The following is a 26,025-nucleotide window of genomic DNA, read 5'->3' as shown; positions in this document are numbered from 1 at the left end:
CTTTTTGAATAATTTAATCAAAGTACCCATTTGTAAACTTCTGTCACTACCACAATTATTTTTAAAGAGCTTTAGCAAGCCCCACAACTTTACTTCTAAAGTTACCATCTAGTTCTTATACAATATTGTGTAACAACCAGAAGGGTATTGACCCCAAACCCCCCAATATACAACACAAACTTATAGTTGCATATGGCTAGCATGTGCCACTATATCGCTATAACGGTCAGATTAAGGCAATATACTGAGTGAACTCTTTCCATCACATAAACTGACCTGGTGCATCCAGGTGAAACTATGATCCCCAATTGATGTCTCCTGTTAAATCCACTTCAAATCCACTGAAGGGGACAGGACATGTTAAATAAAGATTTTTAGGCCTTGAGGCAATTGAGACATGGATTGTGTATGTGTGTCATTCAGAGGGTGAATGGCCAAGACAAAAGAATGAAGTGCCTTTGAAAGGGGTAAAGTAGTAGGTGCCAGGCGCACCGGTTTGAGTGTGTCAAGAACTGCATTGCTGCTGGGTTTTTCATGCTCAATTGTTTCCTGTGTGTATCAAGAATGGTCCACCACCTAAAGGACATCCAGCAAACATGACACAACTGTGGTAAGCATTAGAGGCAACATGGGCCAGCATCCCTTTGGAAAGCTTTCGGCTCCTTGTAGTCCATTCCCTGAAAAATTGAGGCTGTTCTGAGGGCAAACGAGGGTGCAGCTCAATATTAGAAAGGTGTTCCTAATGTTTGGCACACTCAGTATATATTGCACATATTTGGATATGAGATGGTTGTTGGAGATATGATTAAAATTAATTCCTGATTAAATTCCTGATTAAATCTATCCAGTGATAATATATTCCATTATGTGACGTTTGTTGAAGTGGCCAGTGTTGCTAGTTAGCAGTGAAGATGAATGTTTAGTTGCACACTGTACTGTAATAAGGGCAACAATAATCATAGACCGGAGTTGTCTGCTGTATCTGCAATGCATTAATTATTTCCTACATTTCAATTTAGCAATTGCTACAATCTCTTGCACACAAAAACGTTCACTTGTCACGGTTATAGCACTGAACACTCCACAATGTTTGTTTACAAACAATTTCCATGTGGCTAAATTGCTAGCCTTCACAACTAACATAACTGGCAGTTTGTTGCCCAGCCTAAAGCATTGAGAGCTACCATGTTAATTGTTTAGGCACAATATAATGTAGCTCCAGGAAAGTCATTGCATGACTCGATGAAACTTGTGAGGGAAAAACAACTCTCAAACTGTACCGGATGCAATGCAAACACAAGAATATACACCATTTGGTTATTAGGAATTCTTCATATTTTATCTTTAGTAGCAAAAATGTTTAAACACATATTATTAGAATTTTTTTTTTACAACCTCAGGTCAGAATCATGACTTTCTCACGTCATGTACACACTTATAGGGTTGTTGTTGATTAGCAAAATGGAAGGTAACCGCGCAAAATTGAATGTAGAATTGTAATATCTATAACAGACACAGGTTTATTCCAAATTTCTGTTTGCTCCGTTATACAGCGTCACCTTCCATTGCGCCAACTAAACACATTCCATGTTATAAACCACAGTAAAGCACCTTCTCACTTTTACTGAACCACAAAATAAAAGCACTACTGCACAGTTTCCCTTTTACATTCTCACCCATAGTTATTGTACAAAAAATGTAAATATATGGAACAGTATACACCAAGAGAAGTAACAATTAAAAAAATATGAAAAAAACTATATTGTAATGCAGCAGAGAGTCAAAGAGAACATTAAAAGGCATCAGAATCTGCACACGATCCAAGAGGAATCATCATTATGAGTTGATCACATAGGCCGTAGTTCAGATAGAAACTCATTTTATAATTCATCACGTTCCTATGCAACTTCATACATATCCGGTCACAGTCTATTACTGTAGCGTGGAGACGATAGACTAATATTAGAGCATGAAATGAGAAAATAAACCAAACTCCAAAATAATACAATAAATTCAGACGTTTGATATTTTAACTTAAACAAACCAACATGGTTCTGTGTGTTCAGACAGACGCTGTATAATTATTTATACATTTGTTGATGAATATCGTTCTCTTTCCCTTTTGTATTGGATTATAGCAGCATGATGACATTCATTTAAATTGTTGAGGGTTCTCAATAAGTCTCTACTGTGTAACACATGGCTCGTGTATCATCCTGGGGAAACACATATCAATGGCCGATACACCAAAAGGGATTTTGATTAACAATTGTATTGAGTAATTCCCCAGAAAATTGACATAAGGAAGATTATTTTCATATGATATGCTATTTCTGAAATAATCCACTTTATTCAGACTATGTATTTCATATAATTTAGAACCTGAGGTAGAATATGTGACCTGTTTGAAAGTCAACCTCTACATATTTTATTATCACAACTCCCCTAATGAACCAACTATTGATGTTTTTAAATAAATGACCAGGGTTTTCAGATAGTGTATATCTAAGATCTCCTCTATGTTTGTAACAAATAGAAACTAGGCTGTTACGAAATGTTGTCTTTCTGAGGGGACTGGGTAACGATATAGTATATTATTCTTGATTGACTATCATTTATATTGTTTTGTTTCTTTATTCATAAAGTGGAACTCTCAATGGTGACCTAAAATAAATAGTACAAATTATATAAACAACAAAAGGAAACATGAAAAATTATTCATTTTGTTACACATTTGCTCTCCCATTGCTTCTACTGAAGAAGTCCCATTTTCATGCTGAGAGTCTCAAGCAGGGCTCTCCAATGCTGTTCCAGGAGAGCTACCGCCCTGTAGGTTTTCAAACCACCCCTAATCTAGTGCACCTTATTAATAATTAGCTAGTTGATAAACTGAATCAGGTTAGTTACAAATGGGGTGGGATTGAAAACCAACAGAGGGTATCTCTCCAGGAACAGGGTTGGAGAGCCCTGGTCTAAAGCATTGTGATGCACATCTACTTTGCCAGTCTCAGGAAAATCCCCTTGGCAAAGAGCTCGAAAGATAAAGACACGGGATATCCACTTTGAATTCCTCGCCTTTATTTCCCCTGTTTCTCAAAGATACTCCCACATTAATTCCCAGGGTTCGGGCATTATTCCATATACTGTCTGCTGTATCTACACAATTCCATAGGGGCTTTGTTCCGTAATGCATACATTTTTTCAAATGCGGTTAAGGACAGTCTTCCCTGCCAGCGAATTGAGAGCGTGGCCAACCCTGTCGATTGATTTATACGGTCTTAGGAACAACCAACTTGGGTGTTTGTTTCGGTAGAATTACATGGACAGAAGAACAATAAATAGTATTCACATGGATGAACTTCATGCAGTACAGCGCTGTGGATGACCCAGAGGTATTATTCCAAATAATTCTTTGGTCCTTTGTTTTTTTTCTGTAAAGTCTGTTTCTCTTTTGACCTTTGACCTTATAATCCGACATAAACCCGTTCTTAAACAGTGCTCTCCATCACCCACTCTGAGCTCTCGAATGGCACCTCTTCGGCCTCACCGTCTTCGCTGTCGTCGTACTGCAGTAGCATCCCGTTTACCGACAGGCTCCTCTTAGTCCAGATGTTGCTGATGTGACGAGGGTAGTTGCTGAGGCTCTGTGCGCCACCGCTGCTACCCACGTGGCCGTAGTCGAATGAGTGGCTCCTCTTGGGCTTCCCTTCCTGGGGCAGGCCCAGAAAACGCCCCAGCATGGTGGTGGACTCGGCTCGGCCCAGCAAGGGTTCCTTGTCAGACGGAGGGGCCATGGTCACAGCCACCAATGCACTGGAGGTGGTGGTGGAGGAACAAGATGCCCCTTGGTCCCTAGTCGTAGCCGAGCTCCGGAGCTCCAGTGAGGCAAAAGCCCCTAAAAGGTTGTCCAAGTTGGGCCTAGCCTTGGCTGATGATGGCCCCCTGTGCCTCCTCCAATTACTGGTGCTGGGGAGTGTGCTGAACTCGATGTCTCGAAGACTGTACTGGTCCTCGTTTCCTAATCTGCCTCTAGTTTTGCGACTGTCCAACGAGTCAGATGAAGACGAGGAGAGGCTGCTCTGGAGCGATCCACATTTGAATTCCACCATCTCATCCCGCATTACCACCACTGTGGTTGTGATCTGAGGTTTGACCTGCGTACTCCCACTGCTGGTCTGGGAGTACGTGTTGCTAACCACTGGCAGCTTACTGGAATGCGGGCTGCTGCACACTTTGTACCGAACCATGAGGATGATGATGAAGATGAGGAGCGTGACCACGATGATGCCACCTATCACCAGGATCATAGTGCCGCCCAGGAACTGGCTTTGGAGGGACTGGCACTGCGGGTAGTTGTCACGGGTGATGAACTGCACACAGCCCACTACGTTGGTGGCAGTTAGGGTGGTGGCAGTGTCGTCCCAGATAGCCAGGACACATAGGTCGTACTGCATGTCTTGGACCAGGTTGGTGACTAAAAAGGTTTTGCTGGCCACGGGAATCATCCTATATAGGAAAGACAAAAACAGAAACAAGAGTGTAGAGTTAGATTAGCATAATTTAGCGTTAATAATTTGTCCCACTGCAAGGGGAGTTCAAGAAGAGGCTAAAGCACTTTTGAGTAGTAAATATCAATTAGTCATTCTACTGAAACGCGATAGATCAATTTAACAGTCAAAATGAGGCAAAGTAGCTATTTAAATGCACATAGTCATTTAGAAATATTACTCACACTGAGTGATTAAAAATGCAAAGGCCCATACTTTTTAAAGTGAACTATTCAATGGTCCTTCTGCTTTGTTTTACAATTGAGTCTAACTTGCTCTTGCTGAAAATATATAAAGCCATGTTGATATTCAAATGTGTCTGACAATATCAATACACTTCCCTCTCCTAATTAAATCACAAAGGTTAGGGAGAGATTGAAAAGCCGTGGTGGAGCAATCTTTATTTGGTTTGACCTTGTACTAACGCCCAAAGGACAAGACCATGTAACGCTAGTGTGGAAATCGGTAATGAAACATGGTGGCTGAATAAACCATTGTAATTATAGCAGGCAATTCATCAACTCGCACCTCCTCACAAACAAGCCATTTGTTTCTACAGTATATCTGTATGGTATTGCAGACGGAAAAATGCAGTCGTACTAAAAGCAACCGACTAACCTACAATACACCTGCATTGCATTGCAGACGGAAAAACACTCATACAAGCAGCAACTGTCTAGCAACACATGTTCCAATCCATGGTCTCCCAAACCTTCCCCGTAATTATGCGAGACTTGCTAAATGTGTATCTAAGCCAAAGGCAAGCTAGTGGCTCCAATTGTTCCAGATGAAATCTCTTTCTGGATGGTATTCTGTCTAATTGTATCCTTTAAGTATACAGCGCATTCGGAAAGTATTCAGACCCCCTGGTTTATTCCAAATGTTGTTACGTTACAGCCGTATTCTAATTACATTTGTATTTATTTTTTATGACAAAGCAAAAGCATTTTTGCAAATGTATTAGAAATAAAAAGCTTAAATATCCCATTAACATAAGTATTACTCAGTACCTTGTTGCAGCACATTTGGCAGCAATTACAGCCTTGAGTTTTCTTGGGTATGACGCTTCAAGCTTGGCACACCTATATTTGGGGAGTTCTTGCAAGCTCTGTCAGGTTGGACACTTGGCATTCAGGCCAAAGAGTTCAATCTTGGTTTCATCAGACCAGAGAATCTTATTATTATTTTATTTTTTACCTAAATTTAACTAGGCAAGTCAGTTAAGAACAAATTCTTATTTTCAATGACGGCCTAGGAACAGTGAACTGAACTGAACTGCCTGTTCAGGGGCAGAACGACAGATTTGTACCTTGTCAGCTCGGGGGTTTTGAACTTGCGGTCCCTTACTAGACATCTGACGGTGTTATTAAAATATGGCCTCAGGTCGTCTCCAAGGGCCCGGTCTTCCGGGAAGTAATCAAATAAATTCTCTAGGACATTTGGTTTCAGCATTATACATTTTTTTTGTGACATTTTCCTGTTTTCCCGGAAAATTCCACCAGATGGCGACTGGCTGCTTGTGGCAAATGGACAAAACATCACCAAATGGACATGGCCATTTCTCATAAACGGCAAAGACGTAACTCACAGGTTTGGCCAAACAAGATTGCTTTGAGGCCTCAACGCTCCTTGAGTTAATGCACATTTTCTGGGATTAAAGGTCAAAAACGGTAATACAGCGCTAATTTGGCCACTTCACGTTAAAGTACATAAACCTACGGTGTGAGGAAAAATAGAACCAGCCATTTATCTATCGTAATTTAAGAGAAATCATACAACGTCTGTTTGATGATGTTTAATGAGGGATTTACCATCACCAAATGGACAGGCTGAAATCAACACCAACGAGTGATGAAGAGGAACCACTATCACTGCTCGGCCATCCCGAAATCAACGAGCCAGTCAATTGGACATTTCTGTAGTACATTAGAGCATGCCAAATTTGTGATGGTAATTATCCATTGTAAGACATTGCAAATGGACAGTGTACAATTGTACTTTTTCAAATGTATTTAACGGGGGATTTAACATCACCAAATGGACAGGCTGAAATCAACACCAACGAGCAATTGGACAATGTCCATTACACATATGCTATATTGTCAGTGTGAACATGCTCTTCTGCAAGTTGACTGTGTCCATAAGGACTTCCCATTACGAAATGGACATGGTGAATCAACATCAAAGAGAAATTCTTATTTCTTATGATCAAACATGACAAATAGACCTTCTAGGTTGATTCAGGGCTTAACACAGTGGTATATATCATTTGGTCAGTGTATATGCCATTTGGACATGGTTCACTGACTTTTGGGTTCGGAAGCCGACTTCCTATGATCATATATGACAAAATGGACAAAACATAGGCCTTATGGACAAACTCAATAAAATAAGACAAATGTTTGTCCATACGGTTACTACATATATATAATCTACCAATTTTTTTTATTTTTATTCACCCTTGGGACCTGACAATGTGACCATTTCCCATATAAAATCTACGATTGAGCGCGATCACCCCCTATAAGATTTTTGGTTTATTTCACTTGGCATTTGTAATGTTCCAGTTGCAATATGGTTTTGATGAACTGCCATTAATTTGAGTGCTATTTGTGATTGTGTATATGGTTCACCCAATGCCAATAAGCTGCCATTCAATTTTGTCCATTTCATGGGGGTCTTCCCTTACCTGACTGAAGAGCTCAGTGACTTCCAATGTTGCACCGTCATAGGATGCCACCTTTCCAACTAGTCAGTTCGTCAAATATCTGCCCTGCTAGAGCTGCCCCGGTCAACTGTAAGTGCTTTTATTGCGAGGTGGAAATGTCTAGGATCAACAACGGCTCAGCCCGAAGTGGTAGGCCACACAGGCTAACAGAACGGGACCGTTGAGTGCTGAAGCGCATAGGGTTAAAAAATGGTTTGTCCTCTGTACTCTCACCGAGTTCCAAACTGCCTATGGAAACAACGTCAGCACAAGAACTGTTCGTCGGGAGCTTCATAAAATTGTTTTTCATGGCCGAGCAGCCGCACAAAAGCCTAAGATCACTACGCGCAAAGCCAAACATCGGCTGGAGTGTTGTAAAGCTCGCTGTCATTGGAATCTGGAGTAGTGGAAATGCGTTCTCTGGAGTGATGAATCTAGCTTCACCATCTGGCAGTCTGACGGACGAATCTGGGTTTGGCGGATGCCAGGAGAACACTACCTGCCCAAATGCATAGTGCCAACTGTAAGGTTTGGTGGAGGAGGAATAATGGTCTGGGGCTTTTTTCATGGTTTGGGCTAGGCCTCTTAGTTCCAGTGAAGGGAAATCTTAGTGCTACAGCATACGATGACTTTCTATCCAATTCTGTGGTTTCAACTTTGTGGCAACAGTTTGGGGAAGCCCCTTTTCTGTTTCAGCATGACAATGCCCCTGTGCACAAAGCGACGTCCATACAGAAATGGTTTGTCGAGATCGGTGTGGGAGAACTTGACTGGCCTGCATAGATCCCTGACCTTAACCTCATTGAACACCTTTGGGATGAATTGGAACTTCGACTGCGAGCCAAGTCTAATCTCCCAACATTGGTGTCCGACCTCACTAATGCGCTTGTTGCTGAATGGAAGCAAGTCCCCTCAACAATGTTCCAACATCTAGTGGAAAGCCTTCCTAGAAGAGTGGAGGCTGTTATAGCAGCAAAGGGGGGACCAACTCCATAATAATAACCATGATTTTGGAATGTTCGACGAGCAGGTGTCCATATACAATACTTTTGGTCATGTAGTGTATCTACAGTATATGATGACCTTCATTACCCAATATCCATATTGAAGTCTTACAGTCTATCAGTATTGCTCCGTGGTACAGTAGGTTGGAGTACTTTGAAATCCGTCAATTGTATCTGTTCATTGATGATATTGATTATTGATTATTTCAACCTCATTGCATTAGTTAGCTAGGAGGATCTGTGTGTTCATGGAATGGCAATCATGACTCAAGGAACACAAAGCAAGCACAACTAATATTTGATTTGAATATTCACCAATGGCACAGAAGTGCATGGAAATTTAACATCACAGCTTGCTAGTGTTAAACGGATTTCCTGACTCTCTGCGATCATTTAGGATCCCATGGCACTTATCGTAACAGTAGTGTTGTCCTTGCTGTATTCCCAACCTGGCCTCGTTCCATCATGGCCACCTAATCATACCTTTGGTTCACCCAGGCGGGTGCTACACATTGGTCGTGAATGAAGTGACTTCTCCCTTACTATGCAAAGAGCTTTGAGCTACTAGACTAAATAAATCCAATCAAATATTATAACGTAGCAGAAAAAAGGTCCATCTTTACACGAGAGAGAGAAAACACATACTCAAAGTGTTGAAGCAGCTTTAATAATCAAACATTGTTATTATTTGTCCTTTTTCTAAGACCCCAATCATCAATAACTTCAATACTTCCCTGCTGTGACCGTACATAAATTAATAGCTTTGATCATATAGTGCAGAGAGTTTACCTCCACATCAGAAGACTTGCGTTTTCACTCGGCACTACTGGTGGTGTACTTCATTATTCATTCTTAATTTCCTTTTCCATAACCAGGAGGACAGCACGTTGCCTCGTGAAATCTATACGAGGGGCTTTCAACACACAACACACTGATCAAATGTTTAATCATGTGCTACCTTGGGTTAACGCAGCACTTTGGATATTCTGAGAGAAATTGAACCCTCTAGAAATGTCACTTAACTAAGAGACTCCATTCCGAGACTACTGGGATGTTTTTTCAGGTGACAGAGGTCATTTTCCAAGGGGCCCTGCTCAATATCAAAGGATGGGTTGTTTTATGGATGTAGTCAAACATTTAAACACATATCATTTTTAATTTCCTGTAAAGTTCCACAAAAGTTCGTAAGAGTTGAATGTTGGCCAGTTTTCACAAAGCATTCTTCATGCCGCAAACTAATGAAGTGTCAAATGTATGTAATCAAGTCAAATTGTACTTCTCACATACACATGTTTAGCAGATGTTATTGCTTGGTGTAGCAAAATGCTTGTGTTTCTAGCTCCAACAGTAAAGTAATATCTAACAATTCACAACAACACACACAACCTAAAAGTAAAAGAATGGAATATAAAATTATATCATATATAAATATTAAGATGAGCAATGTCGGAGTGGCATAGACTAAAATACAGCATATACATATGAGATGAGTAAAGCAAACATGTGTAAACATTATCAGAGTGACCAGTGATTTCAGTCTGTGTAAATGGGGCAGCAGCCTCTAAGATGCAGAGTTACATAACAGTGTGGAAGCCGCCTAGTGATAGCTATTTAACAGTCTGATGGCCTTGAGCTGTTTTTCAGTCTCTCTGTCCCAGCATGATGATGAACCTGTACTGACCTTGCCTTCTGGATGAAAGCGGGGTGAACAGGCAGTTGCTCGGGTGTTTGTTGTCCTTGATGATCTTTTTGCCCCTCCTGTGAAATCAGTTGCTTTAGGTGTACTAGAGGGCAGGTAGTTTTCCCCTGGTGATGCGTTGGGCAGACAACACCAACCTCTGGAGAACCCTGCATGTCTTATGTCTTACTCACATCGGCCACGGAGAAGGAGAGCCCAGAGTCCTTGGGAGCGAGCCACGTCAGTGGCAATGTGTAATCCTCAAAGTGGGTGAGGAAGGTGTTTAGCTTGTCTGGAAGTAAGACAACGGTGTCCGCGACATGGCTGGTTTTCCCTTTGTAGTCTGATTGTCTGCAGATCCTGCCACATACGTCTCGTTTCTGAGCCGTTGAATTGCGACTCCACTCGTCTCTATACTGATGTTTTGCCTGTTTGATTGCCTTACGGAGGGAATAACTACACTGTTTCTATTCGGCCATATTCCCAGTCACCTTTCCATGGTTAAATGCAGTGGTTCGCGCTTTCAGTTTTGCGTGAATGCTGCCATCTTTCCACATTTTTGGTTAGGGTAGGTTTTAATGTTATTTTCAGAGGCTACCCAGAACATATCCCAGTCCGTGTGATCAAAACAATCTTGAAGCGTGGTTTCGGATGGGTCAGACCACGCTGAAAGGTCCTTAGCATGGGTACTTCCTGTTTGAGTATCTGCCTATAGGGAGGGAGGAGCAAAATGGAGTCGTGATCAGATCCGGTAGAGTTTCCCTCAAATTTGCTTTGTTAAAATCCCCAGCTACAATAGGTACGAGGTAATATGTACATGTAGGTAGAATGAAAGTGACTATGCATAAAGAGTAAACAGAGAATAGCAGCAGCGTAACGGGGGGGGGGCAATGCAAATAGTCTGGGTAGCCATTTGATTAGCTGTTCAGCAGTCGTATGGCTTAGGGCTAGAAGCTGTTGAGAAGCCTTTTGGGCCTAGAATTGGCGCTCCGGTACTGATTGCCATGCGATAGCAGAAAGACCAGTCTATGACTTGGTTGGCTGGAGTCTTTCACAATTTTTAGAACCATCCTCTGACACCACCTGGTATAGAGGTCCTGGATGGCTGGGGCTTATGCACTACTCTCTGTAGTGCCTTACAATCGGAGGCCGAGCAGTTGCCATACCAGGAAGTTATGCAACCAGTTAGCATGCTCTCAATGGTGTAGCTGTAGAACGTTGAGGGGGAATAGGTTTTGTGGTGCCCTCTTCACAACTGTCTTGGTGTACTTGGACCATGAGAGATTGTTGGTGATGTGGACACCAAGGAACTTGAAGCTCTCAACCTGCTCCACTGTAGCCCCATCGATGAGAATGAGGTGTGCTCAGTCCTCCTTTTCCTGTAGTCCACAATCATCTCATTTGTCTTTGATCCACAATCATCTCCTTTATCTTTGATCACATTGAGGGAGAGGTTGTTGTCCTGGCACCACACGGCCAGGTCTCTGACATCCTCTTTATAGAATGTCTCATATTTGTCAGTGATCACTGTTGTGTCAACGGCAAACTTAATGATGGTGTTGGAGTCGTGCCTGGCCATGCAGTCATGAGTGAACAGGGAGTACAGGAGGGGACTGAGCACGCACTTCTGAGGTGCCCCCGTGCTGAGGATTAGCGTGGCGGATGTGTTTTTACTTACCCTTACCATCAGGATCCAGTTGCAGAGTGCTTAGTGATGAGATTTGAGGGCACTGTGGTGTTGAACACTGAGCTGTAGTCAATGAATAGCATTCTTAAACAGGTGTTCATTTTGTCCAGGTGGGAAAGGGCAGTGTATAGTGCAATAGAGATTGCAATATCTGTGGATCTGTTGGGGCAGTATGCAAATTGGAGTGGGTCTAGGGTTTCTGGGATAATGGTGTTGATGTGGGCCATGACCAGCCTTTCAAAGCACTTCATGGCTATAGACATGAGTGCTATGGGACAGTAGTCATTTAGGCAGGTTCCCTTAGTGTTTTTGGGCACAGGGACTATGTTGGTATTACAGACTTAGATAGGGAGAGGTTGAAAATGTCAGTGAAGACACTTGCCAGTTGGTCAGCGCATGCTCGGAGTACACGTCCTCGTAATCCGTCTGACCCAGCGGCCTTGTGAATGTTGACCTGTTTAAAGGTCTTACTCACATTGGCTATGAAGACAGCTGATGCTCGCTTGCAGTGTTTCAGTGTTACTTGCCTTAAAGCAAGCATATACAGTAGAAGTCGGAAGTTTACATACACCTCAGCCAAATACATTTAAACTCAGGTTTTTCACAATTCCTAACATTTAATTCTAGTAAGAATTCCCTGTCTTAAGTCAGTTAGTATCACAACTTTATTTTAAGAATGTGAAATGTCAGAATAAAAGAAGAGAATGATTTATTTCAGCTTTTATTTCTTTCATCACATTCCCAGTGGGTTCACCCCCTTATCTACATCAACGGGACCACAGTGGAGAAGGTGGAAAGTTCCTTGGCGTACACATCACTGACAAACTGAAATGGGCCACCCACACAGACAGTGTGGTGAAGAAGGCGCAATAGCGCCTCTTCAACCTCCGGAGGCTAAAGAAATGTTGCTTGTCACATAAAACCTTCACAAACTTTACAGTTGCACAATTGAAAGCATAGGGCTGAATCACCGCGTAGTACGGCAACTGCACTGCCCGCAACCGCAAGGATCGTGCGGTTTGCCCAATGCATTACCGGGGGCAAACTACTCGCTCTCTAGGACACTTACATCCCCCGATATCACAGGAAGGCCAAAAAGATCGTCAAGGACATTAACCACCCGAGAAACTGCCTATCATCCAGAAGGGGAGGTCAGTACAGGTACATCAAAGCTGGAACCGAGAGACCAAAAAACAGCTTCTATCTTATGGCCATCAGACTTATAAACAGCCATCATTAGCACATTAGAGGCTGCTGCCTATAGGCATTGACAAGAAATCAAGGGCCACTTTAAGGAATGGAACACTAGTCACTTTAATAAGATTTACATATCTGGCATTACTCATCTTATATGTATATACTGTATTCTATACTATTCCTAAGGTATCTCATTCACTTAATGATGTTTACATATCTTGCATTACTCATCTCATATGTATATACGGTATTCTAGATCATTCTACTTTATCTTACTCCGTTCCGCTCTGACATCGCACGTCCATATGTATATAGTCTTAATTCATTCCTACTTAGATTTGTGTGTATTGGGAACACATTTGCATGCAGAAGTATTCACTCCCCTTGACATTTTTGCTATTTTTTCCTTTTAACCTCTTTATCCTACCCCCTCCTTTTTCTTATTTTTTATTTTTATTTTTAATTTTACCCCTTTTTCTCCCCAATTTCGTAGTATCCAATTGTTGTAGTAGCTACTATCTCGCCTCAACGCTACAACTCCCGTACGGGCTCGGGAGAGACGAAGGTTGAAAGTCATGCGTCCTCCGATACACAACCAACCAAGCCGCTGCTTCTTTAACACAGCGCACATCCAACCCGGAAGCCAGCCGCACCAATGCGCCGGAGGAAACACCGTGCACCTGGCCACCTTGGCTAGCGTACACTGCGCCCAGCCCGCCACAGGAGTCGCCGGTGCGCGATGAGACAAGGACACCCCTACCGACCAAGCCCTCCCTAACCCGGGCGACGCTAGGCCAATTGTGCGTCGCCCCACGGACCTCCCGGTCGCGGCCGGTTACGACAGAGCCTGGGCGCGAACCCAGGACTCTGATGGCACAGCTGGCGCTGCAGTACAGCGCCCTTAACCACAGCGCCACCCGGGAGGCCCCCTACCCCCTCCTTTTTCGAACATTCTGTTAAAAATCGCGCAACATTTCAGCGTCCTGCTACTCATGCCAGGAATATAGTATATGCATATGATTAGTATGTGTGGATAGAAAACACTCTGAAGTTTCTAAAACTGGTTAAATCACGGCTGTGACTATAACAGAGTGTGTGTTTCATCGAAAAGCGCAAGAAAAACTGGTCACTGAAATCTGAAAAAAGTATCCATGCGCCCCTTTCATGGATTGTTTAAAGGAAACCAAATTTAATATGGAGACGGATGCAATTCCTACAGCCAAAAATCCTTTGAGACATTACCAATAGATCCGTCATTCCATCCAGCCTACCTCAATCGATTTTGGAAGATTGAAAAATGGACACTGTTTTCGTGTGTAGCTGCTATTGAATACAGATCGCCCAGTGATCAATTTGATCGCTTATTAACGTTTACAAATACCTAAAGTTGGGTTATAAAAGTAGGTTGAAGTGTTTTGTCAAAGAATATAGGCAACTTATATAATTTTTAAACATGAAGTTGCGTGTTGGAAGAGAGCTTTTTTCCTGATGCAGACAGGCTATACAAATGGATATTTTGGGCATTCATGGACGGATTTAATCGGGAAAAAGACATATTTGTGATGTTTATGGGACATATAGGAGTGCCAACAAAGAATATCATCAAAGGTAATGAATGTTTTATATTTTATTTCTGCGTTTTTGTGTAGCGCCGGCTACGCTAATTCTTTTGTTTACGTCGCCTTCAGGCATTTTGGGGTGTTGCATGCTATCAGATAATAGCTTCTCATGCTTTCGCCAAAAAGCATTTTAAAAATCTGACTTGTTGGCTAGATTCACAACGAGTGTAGCTTTAATTCAATACCCTGCATGTGTATTTTAATGAACGTTTGAGTTTTAATGAGTACATTTAGCATTTAGCGTAGTGCATTTGCATTTCCAGGTGCCTACTTGAGACGTCTGCGTCTCAAAAAAAAAAAAAAATTGAGCGTGAATAACTATTCACCCCCCAAAGTCAATACTTTGTAGAGTCACCTTTTGCAGCATGTCTCTTGGGGTATGTCTCTATAAGCTTGGCAGATCTAGCCACTGGGATTTTCGGGTGATTTCGCTGGAAGTATTGACTGAAAGAAACCGATTTGAAGACAACAAGTAATGACATCATTGTGCACCAATGATAAGACCGCTGTTTCGTTGATTGACTGTATTTTAACCCAATGACCACTGATCGTCTTGAAATCTAGCCGGGTAGATAGCCAATGAGATGTGGTAAACGGCAATATGTAATGTTTGTGTTGGAAGACCAACCCATGTAGTAAACTCCGGCGTAAAGAGACGCATATTACACACAGCCTTGTTTTGGTAAACGCGCAGGTTCAGCTGTTTATATATCAATCAGTATGGCGACTAAGTCAGGGAAAGCTAAATCTAAATCTAGATATACAGGTGTACACATAATTTTAGAATACATTTATTGGGAAAGTGAGACAGAGATTGTTGTAGGACGATTCATTTAGCGAATATTTTTTGAACGGAGAGGACATCATTTTGGACTGGTAAGTTCTTCTCATGCTAATGCCCTTGTTTGAAATTAATAATATAAAATATTATTTGTGATTTTTTTTAATTTCAGAAACAATATATAAAAATGTAATGTAATGAAATGTGAGATGCGTGTGTCTGCCGCCCCACCCCAACCCACATGAAATAGCCTATTTGAGGCTGTTGAGGGGAGGGCAGGCCCACAACAATGGCCAAAGTGAAATGGAGACAGTAGATACAGCTGGTCTGTTGTAATATAATAAAGACAGTAGATCTAGCTGAAATGTCATAATATAAAAGAGACAGTAGATTTAGCAGGTCTATAATAATATATTCAACCTTTTGTTCCCTGTACTCTATATATATATATATATATATATATATATATATATATATATCAGATATATATATATATATATATATATATATCAGATATATATATATATATATCAGATATATATCTGTTTATTATATCTGTTGATACAGGGCTCATATGTGAAACTATTCTAACTGAACATTTTCCTTCACAGTGACACTGACTCCGAATGGGAGCCCCCAGTGCCAAGGTGTCCATCCCCCACTGAAGCTGGTTCATCCAGCTCCTTCCACAAATGGTGTTCATCTGCCCAAATGTATTTCTGCAGGCATGGATGTGCCTCAGGGCCAAAAGTGCACAGCATGGAGGCGTCGCTGTGTTCTTTGCAAAATTAAGTCCCCCATCACCTGCGCCACATCCTTGGTGAGCCTCTGCTTTACAGCAGAAAGAGACTGCTATGGCACCTGGCATAAGCAGCACAATATTGTGTAGAGTTTGGCAAAGTGAGTGGGGATATATCCTTCCTGTTTGGCCCTGTCCGGTGGTCTCATCAGATGGGGCCACAGTGTCTCCTGACACCTCCTGTCTCAGCCTCCAGTATTTATGCTGCGGTAGTTTGTGTCGGGGGGCTAGGGTCAGTTTGTTATACTGTACCTGGAGTACTTATTCTGTCTTATCCAGTGTCCTGTGTGAATTTAAGTATGCTCTCTCTAATTCTCTATTTTTCTTTCTCGGAGGACCTGAGCTCTCGGACCATGCGTCAGGACTACCTGGCATGATGACTCCTTGCTGTCTCCAGTTTACCTGGCCTTGCCGCTGTTCCAGTTTCAACTGTTCTGCCTGCGGCTATGGAACCCTAAACTGTTCATATTTACTCTTGAGGTGCTGTCCTGTTGCATCCACTACAACTACTGTGATTATTATTATTTGACCCTGCTGGTCATCTATGAACGTTTGAAAATCTCGGCCATGTTCTGTTATAATCTCCACCCGGCACAGCCAGAAGAGGACTGGCCACCCCTCATAGCCTGGTTCCTCTCTAGGTTTCTTCCTAGGTTTTGGCCTTTCTAAGGAGTTTTTCCTAGCCACCGTGCTTCTACACCTGCATTGCTTGCTGTTTGGGGTTTTAGGCTGGGTTTCTGTACAGCACTTTGAGATATTAGCTGATGTACGAAGGGCTATATGAAGAAATTTTATTTGATAGATGACTGAGGGTCTTCCAAATATTGAAAGTGTGTAAATAGTTACCCATGTTATTTTGTAAATGTGTATTTTTTTTTCTTCATATTTTATTCTCCATTTGTTATAATACTATTTTGGCATTTTGTACATAGTTATTTGTTTCAAAATGTATACATTGGATACATTTGGGCTACTTGTGTGGGACACCTGGGTGACTTCATGATAAATGTCATGGAGCACACTCATTTTGGAACTTATCATTCTGAAACGTTGCACAAGTACTGTTGCCCTCTTATATTTTTCACAGAAATTGTACCCATCATCCTAACTGAATGTTTGTTTTATCTTCTTACCGACGTGGTTCCTGCACAGGAACACCTCAGCGGAAATTTCAGAGCGCCACCTATAGTACTATAGTATAGTACTCGATAAATCTCAAACTTTCATTAAAACACACATGCAAGGTACTGAATTAAAGCTACACTCGTTGTGAATCTAGCCACCAAGTCAGATTTGTAAAATGCTTTTCGGCGAAAGCATGAGAAGCTATTATCTGATAGCATGCACCCCCCCAAAATACCAAAACGTCACCTAAACAACAGATTTTGCGGTAGCCGGCGCTACACAAAACGCATAAATAAAATATAAAACATTCATTACCTTTGACGAGCTTCTCTGTTGGCACCACTATATGTCCCATAAACATCACAATTGGGTCTTTTTCCCGATTAAATCCGTCAAAGTATGCCAAAAAAGTCCATCTATAAAGGCCGTCTGATCCAAGGAAAATGCAGCTTTACACGACGCAACGTCACTTTTAAAATTAACAAAGTTGCCTATAAACTTTTGCAAATCACTTCAAACGACTTTTGTAAACCAACTTTAGGTATTAATAAACGTTAATAATCGATCAAATTGATCACGGGGCGATCTGTATTCGATAGCAGCAAGTCTTGAAATCATCGTCCATTTTTTTTACTTTCATAATTTCCTGGGTGCACCCGAAGACAGGAAGTGCCTATACGTCATCCCACCAAGGATAAATGTGCAAAGAAATGCCAGTATTGGCGACATCGTGTGGAAGCTGTAGGCGTTGTAAACGGACCGGATCTATTTTCCTTCGCCTTAGACAATTCAAAGACTGGCGGATTATTTTTTTTTGTGTGTTTTTGGTGAACAGTTTTCCCTGGGATTTTTACTCCTAAACACGCTCTGTTATAGCCACAGACACGATTTTACCAGTTTTAGAGACTTCAGAGTGTTTTCTATACACACATACTTATCATATGCATATACTATATTCCTGGCATGAGTAGCAGGACTTTGAAATGTTGCGCGATTTTTAACAAAAAGCTGCGAAAATTCGCAGCATCCTTTAACAGGATTTATCTTGTTCATTTTAAAGATGATACAACAATAAAAATTAATGTTTTTCTTCATTGTATTATATTCTTCTACATTCAATTCACATTTACACAAAAGTGTTTCCTTTCAAATGGTACCACGAATATGCATATCCTTGCTTCTGGGCCAGAGCTACAGGCAGTTAGATTTGGGTATCTTCAGGCGGAAATTGAAAAAAAAGTAGGGGGTAGCTCTAAGAGGTCATTAACATCCCCACCATGCTTCACTGTGGGGCTGGTATTCTCAGGGTGATGAGAGGTGTTGGGTTTGCGCCAGACATAGTGTTTTCCTTGATGGCCAAAAAGCAACATTTTAGTCTCATCTGACCAGAGTACCTTCTTCCATATGTTTGGGGAGTCTCCCACATGCCTTTTCGTGAATACCAAACTTGTCTGCTTATTTTTTAAAGCCCAGCTCTGTGGAGTGTACGACTTAAAGTGGTCCTATGGACAGATACTCCAATTTCCGCTGTGGAGTTTTGCTGTGGCAGGTTTGGTGTGGTGTCATATTCTTTCCATTTTTTAATAATGGATAAAATGGTGCTCCGTGGGATGTTCAAAGTTTCTGATATTTTTTTATAACCCAACCCTGATCTGTACTTCTCTACAAATTTGTACCTGATCTGTTTGGAGAGCTCCTTGGTCTTCATAGTGCCGCTAGCTTGGTGGTGCCCCTTGCTTAGTGTTGCAGACTTTGGGGCCTTTCAGAACAGGTGTATATATACTGAGATCATGTGACACTTCGATTGCATTGGTTGCACCAGATCTTATTTAGGGGCTTCGTAGCAAAGGGGGTGAATAGATATGCACGCACCACCTTTTTTATTTTTTTTATATTTTTTATTATTTTCATTTCACTTCACCAATTTGGACTATTTTGTGTATGTCCATTACATGAATTCCAAATAAAATCCATTTAAATTACAGGTTGTAATGAAACAAAATAGTAAAAACGCCAAAGGGTTCAATACTTTTGCAAGGCACTGTATGTTGTGTAATTTATTATTACTTGTTAGATATTACTGCACTGTCGGAGCTAGAAGCACAAGCATTTCACTACACTCTGCTAATCATGTGTATGTGACCAATAAAATTGTATTTGACATGCTCAGCATCCAACCATAAGGCGCTACAGAGGGTAGTGCGTATGGCCCAGCACATCACTGGGGCCGATCTTTCCTTCCATCCAGGACTTCTATACCAGGCAGTGTCAGAGGGTCCCAAACAATTGTCAAAGACTCCAGACACCAAAGTCATAGACTGTTCCCATTGGCACCGAATTGAAAGTGGTACCGGAGAGGCAAGTCTAGAACCAAAAGCCTCCAAACAACCAATACCATCAAGTCATAAGACTGCTGAACAGTTAATCAAATGGCTACCCTGACTATTTACATTGACCCCCTTATTGAATTATTATTTATATAACTCTCTTGCACAAGCTCGATGTACACTCACTGGACTCAACCAAACACTCACACATACGAGACTCACACACACACACACACACACACACACACACACACACACACACACACACATTAAAATTCCTTCACACTGTTTGGTTATTATTTTCAGAGTAAATAACTCAACGGACACTAGAGAAGCTTAACTTCACTAGTGTAGGGGGCACTATTTTCACCTCTGGATGAAAAGCGTGCCCAAAGTAAACTGCCTTCTACTCAGGCCCCGAAGCTAGGATATTCAGTTTCCAAAACTGTTAAAATAATGTCTGTGAGTATAACAGAACTGTTTTGGCAGGCAAAACCCTTAGAAGAATCCATCCAGGAAGTGGGATTTTTTTATGGTTGTAGTTTTCTATTGAATCCATACAGTATCCATTGACTTAGGACTCAAATTGCACTTCCTATGGCTTCCACTAGATTGCTTGTATTCTGAAAAATGAGAGAGTAAGACCACTCTGAATGAGTGGACACTATAGTGTCCCAGAGGTTTTTCATGCCCGGGGACCAGAGCGCGTCTTTCTTGTTTGCCTTTTAGTATTGATGACGTTATTGTCCGGTTTAAATATTATTGATTATTTAGACTAAAAACAACCTGCGGATTGATTATAAACATTGTTTTACATGTTTCTACAAACTTTACGGATACTATTTGGATTTTTCTTCTACCTGTTGTGACTGCATTTGAGCCTGTGGATTACATACCAAAACGAGCGAACAAAATGGTTTTTCGAAATAAAGAGGGAAATTATCGAACAAATGGGAGTCTTGTGAGTGCAACCAGATGAAGATCATCAGAGGTAAGTGATTAATTATATCTCTATATTGACTTTTGCTTCTCCTCTACTTGGCTGGTAACTGTTTGTAATGATTTGTCCGCTGGGCACTGTTCTCAGATAATCGCATGGTATGCTTTCGCCTTTTTTAAAGGCTTTTGAAATCTGACGCTGTGGTTGGATTAACAAGAAGTTAATCTTTAACCTTTTATAACTAGGGGGCACTATTTTAATTTTTGGATGAAAAACGTTCCCGTTTTAAACAAGATATTTTGTCACGAAAAGATGCTCAACTATGCATATAATTGACAGCTTTGGAAAGAAAACACTCTGACGTTTCCAAAACTGCAAAGATATTGTCTGTGAGTGCCACAGAACTGATGTTACAGAAAAACCCCAGATAAAATCCAATCAGGAAGTGCCGCCTTTTTTGAAACCGCCTCATGGCAATGACTCCTTATATGGCTGTGGAGGAGCTAGGAGTCAGCTTACGTTTTCCCCAAGGTGTCTGCAGCATTGTGACGTATTTGTAGGCATATCATTGGAAGATTGAACATAAGAGACTACATCTACCAGGTGGTCGCTTGGTGTCCTCCGTCGCAATTATTGCGTAATCTCCAGCTGCAGTATTTTTCCGTTTGCCTCGGATGAGAAACCGACTGCCAGGAATGATTTTTCATCTAATAGAATTTTGAAAAACACCTTGAGGATTGATTCTAAACCACGTTTGCCATTTTTCTGTCGATATTATGGAGCTAATTGGGAAAAAGGTTTGGCGTTGTGTTGACTGTATTTTCGTTTTTTTTTTCTTAGCCAACGTGATGAACAAAACGGAGCTATTTCTCTAAGACAAATAATATTTTTGGAAAAAATGAACAATTGCTATCTAACTGAGGGTCTCGTCATTGAAAACATTCGAAGTTCGTCAAAGGTAACTATTTTATTTGAATGCTTTTCTTGTTTTTGTGAAAATGTTGCCTGCTGAATGCTAGGCTTAATGCTATGCTAGGCTATCAATACTCTTACACAAATGCTTGTGTAGCTTCGGTTGAAAAGCATATTTTGAAAATCTGAGATGACAGTGTTGTTAAAAAAAGGCTAAGCTTGTGTTTGAATATATTTATTTTGTTTCATTTGCGATTTTCATGAATAGGAAACGTTGCGTTATGGTAATGAGCTTGAGGCTATGATTACGCTCCCGGATACAGGATTTCTCGACACTAGAGGTTAAACCGATGTATAACACTTGTATGTTTTATGAATTTTTATAATGAGAATTTCTGTTTTTGGTGCTCTGCAATTTCACTGGATGATGGCCAGGTGGGTCCCACAGACCCTAGTGAGGTTAGCCAAGTTGAATTCTTCGCAAAGGGTCGACACAGCTGCACCCAGACAAAAACATGTTTCCACCACCACAAGTATACATATATCCTCCAAATTAGGCACTCCTCCTTCTCTCCAATCCTTACATCTTATGGTTTGACAGGAAAAGGGTAATAGGGTACTAAACCATAATTTATCCCTTCAGGGGATCTGACCTGACCTCAACCCCTCCTTCGCCTAATCCACAGATGTCCATCCACTTCCCCTATAGCAATCCTGCGACTTCCTCCCATCAAACCAACACATTCCAAAGCCATTTGTTTCCTACAGATAAACATGAACTTCTGATTTAAAAAACAGTCTCTGACACTCCTTTATACTATGCTTCTGAATATAACATTGTTCCAAGTTTCACCCAGAATCTAACAACGCTCTTCACATACAGTTGAAGTCATTAAAACTCGTTTTTCAACCACTCCACAGATATCTTGTTAACAAACTATAGTTTTGGCAAGTCAGTTAGGACATCTACTTTGTGCATGACACAAGTCATTTTCCAACAATTGTTTACAGACAGATTATTTCACTTATAATTCACTGTATCACAATTCCAGTGGGTCCGAGGTTTACATACACTAAGTTGACTGTGCCTAAGCCTACCCCCTCCTTTTTCGAACATTCTGTTAAAAATCGCGCAACTTTTCAGCGTCCTGCTACTCATGCCAGGAATATAGTATATGCATATGATTAGTATGTGTGGATAGAAAACACTCTGAAGTTTCTAAAACTGGTTAAATCACGGCTGTGACTATAACAGATCGTGTGTTTCATCGAAAAGCGCAAGAAAAACTGCTCACTGAAAGCTAAAAATAATATCCATGCGCCCATTTCATGAATTGTTAAAAGGGTACAAAATTAATTATGGACCTGCATGCAATTCCTACAGATTCCACACGATGTCGCCATTGTCGTCATTATCCGGGGAGTTTTTTGTTGGTAAATCCAACTAACTGGATTCCATTTCTTCCGGTCTCCGCCAGGATATTTTGAAGTGCACATTTTCGGCCATTGATTTGAAGACGAGGAGCTATTGAATACACATCGCCCCGTGATCATTTTGATAGATTATAAACGTTTACTAATACCTAAAGTTGGATTACAAAAGTATTTCGAAGTGTTTTGTGAAAGTTTATCGTCGACTTTTTTAATTTTAAAAAATGACGCTGCGTTTTAAAACGATGTTTTTTTCTGAATTACACAGCTTCCATAGATGGCTATTTTGGGTATATATGGACCGATTTAATCGAAAAAAAGACCCAATAGTGATGTTTATGGGGCATATAGGAGTGCCAAGAAAGAAGCTCGTCAAAGGTAATGAATGTTTTATATTTTATTTCTGCGTTTTGTGTAGCGCCGGCTACGCTAAATCTTTTGTTTACGTCGCATTCAGGCATTTTGGGGTGTTGCATGCTATCAGATAATAGCTTCTCATGCTTTCGCCGAAAAGCATTTTAAAAATCTGACTTGTTGGCTAGATTCACAACGAGTGTAGCTTTAATTCTATACCCTGCATGTGTATTTTGATGAATGTTTGAGTTTTAACGAGTACATTTAGCATTTAGCGTAGTGCATTTGCACTTCCAGGTGCCTAGTTGAGACATCTGCGTCTCGAGTAGGATCAAGAAGTTAAACAGCTTGGAAAGTTCCAGAAAATGGCTGTAGAAGCTTCTGATAGGCTAATTGACATAATTTGAGTCAATTGGAGGTGTACCTGTGGATTTATTTCAAGGCCTACCTTCAAACTCAGTGCCTCTTTGCTTGACATCATGGGAAAATCAAAATCAGCCAAGACCCCAGAAAAAAAATTGTAGACCTCCACAAGTCTGGTTCATCCTTGCGAGCAATTTCCAAACGCCTGATGGTACCACGTTCATCTGTACAAACAATAGTACGCAAGTATAAACACCAGCTCTGACGTGAGGAATGGGCCAAAATTCTCCCAACTTATTGTGGGAAGCTTGTGGAAGGCTACCCGAAACGTTTGACCCGAGTTAAACAATTTAAAGGCAATGCTACCAAATACTAATTGAGTATATGTAAACGTCTGACCCACTGGGAATGTGATGAAAGAAATAAAAGCTGAAATAAATTATTGTCTCTGCTATTATTCTGACATTTTACATATTTAAAATTGAGTGGTGATCCTAACTGACCTAAGACAGGGAATTTTTACTAGGATTAAATATCAGGAATTGTGAAAAACCGAGTTTAATTGTACTTGGTTAAGGTGTATGTAAACTTCCAACTTCAACTGTACGCTGCTGCTCATCTCTGTTTATTATCTCGGCATAGTCACTTAACCCTACCTACATGTACATATTACCTCAATTACCTTGACTAACCCGTACCCTTGTACATTGACTCTTGTATATACAGTGCATTCAGAAAGTATTCAAACCCGTTGACCTTTTCCACATTTTGTTACGTTACAGCTTTATTCTAAAATGGATAACATTACATGTTTTCCTCGTCCATCTCCACAAAATACCCCATAATGACAAAGCGAAGACAGGTTTTTAGAAATGTTTGCAAATGTATAAAACATTAAAAACAGATACCTAATTTACATAAGTATTCAAACCCATTGCTATGAGACTCGGAATTGAGCTCAGTTGCATCCTGTTTCCATTGATTATCCTTGAGATGTTTCTACAACTTGATTGGAGTCCACCTGTGGTAAATTCAATTGATTGAACATGACTTGGAAAGGCACACACCTATATATATACATGTGTGTATATATATATACATGTGTGTATATATATATACATGTGTGTATATATATATATATATATATATATAAACTAGGCAAGTCGGTTAAGAACAAATTCTTATTTACAATGACGGCCTAAGGTCCCATAGTTGACAGAGCATGTCAGAGCAAAAACCAAGCAATGAGGTTGAAGGAATTATCCGTAGAGCTCTGAGACAGGATTGTGTCGAGGCACATATCTGGTTCTGGTTAGAGCCAGTTTGAGCTGTTCAGTGAAGAGAGTAGTACACAGCGTTGTATGAGATCTTCAGTTTCTTGGCAATTTTTTGCATGGAATGGCCTTCATTTCTCAAAATAAGAAGAGACTGACGAGTTTCAGAAGAAGGTTCTTTGTTTTTTGGTCATTTTGAGCATGTCATCGAACCCACAAATGCTGATGCTTCAGAAACTCAACTAGTCTAAGGCCAGTTTTCAGCTGTGCTAACATAATCAAAAAAATGATTTACTAATGATCAATTAGCCTTTTAAAATGAAAAAGTTGGATTAGCTAACACAATGTGCCATTGGAACACAGGAGTGTTGGATGCTGGGTGCTGATAATGGGCCTCTGTATGCCTATGTAGATATTCCATATAGAATCTGCCATTTCTAGCTACAATAGTCATTTACAACATTAACAATGTCTACACTGTATTGCTGATCAATTTGATGTTATATTAATGGACAAAAAATTTGCTTTTCTTTCAAAAACAAGGACATTTCTAAGTGACCCCAAACTTTTGAACGGTAGAGTGAGAAAAAAAAAACAATTTAATCCATTTTGAATTTAGGCTGTAACAAAAGAAAATATGGAATAAGTCAAGGGATATGAACACTTTCTGAAAGCACTGTATACAGCATTCATAACTTGGAACTGCAATATGTTCAGCGCCAGTCTATTTAAACACATTTGTAGAAATGCTGGGATAAGAATGCATTCATATAAACTGTGGGTGGGTGGAAAAAGGTTGAGTCACCCGTCCGCCACATTCATTGGACAGAGAAAAGCTGTAGCTATATTGAGGAAATTAAATTACTTCTTGGACTGTAAAGGAGCAGGTTGAAAAAACTAGCACTGAATGTGCCTGGTGAGCTAATCAGATAAACATATCCTATTATTGTATTCTTAAGAGGTGATGAGTTCTATTCAGTCCTTTGAGCAGAATAATATCTCAACACAACTCTGAGCATGATTTCAATATCGCATTCCCCCAGTAAACCAATAAGCAACAGCAGATCTCCATAGTGTCCGCTCTCGGTTATTAAACAATTCAGAATCCGGGACTTGCATAAGAGGTAAATCTCAAAGGGCTATGGCACGTTGGCCATTAAAAGGTAAAGTATTGCTAAGGGGGTTCATTGGTATTCAATTTAATGTGTTTACTAAGGTTTACGATCGAACACATAACTTACTGTAAATGCATTCGACAACAGCCCGGTGGCCCGCTTTTC

At 40.7% G+C, this 26,025-nt stretch overlaps 1 protein-coding gene across 1 annotated transcript in view; it reads right to left on the bottom strand.

Annotated features, from left to right (window-relative positions):
* Nucleotides 1-1,341: 1,341 nt before the first annotated feature.
* The window catches only part of LOC139383404 (leucine-rich repeat and fibronectin type-III domain-containing protein 2), a 241,115-nt gene continuing 216,431 nt past the window's right edge, over nt 1,342-26,025 (bottom strand). The window contains exon 9 of the mRNA XM_071127944.1: nt 1,342-4,506. Within this exon, the coding sequence (XP_070984045.1) occupies nt 3,489-4,506 (1,018 nt within the window). The 3' untranslated portion in view covers nt 1,342-3,488. The remainder of the gene's footprint in view (nt 4,507-26,025) is intronic.

Source organism: Oncorhynchus clarkii, chromosome 25 (assembly GCF_045791955.1).
Source record: "Oncorhynchus clarkii lewisi isolate Uvic-CL-2024 chromosome 25, UVic_Ocla_1.0, whole genome shotgun sequence".
In the NCBI taxonomy this organism is placed as follows: Eukaryota; Metazoa; Chordata; class Actinopteri; order Salmoniformes; family Salmonidae; genus Oncorhynchus; species Oncorhynchus clarkii.
The sequence above is the reverse complement of the archived record's forward strand: the minus strand, read 5'-3'. Positions and strand labels throughout refer to the sequence as shown.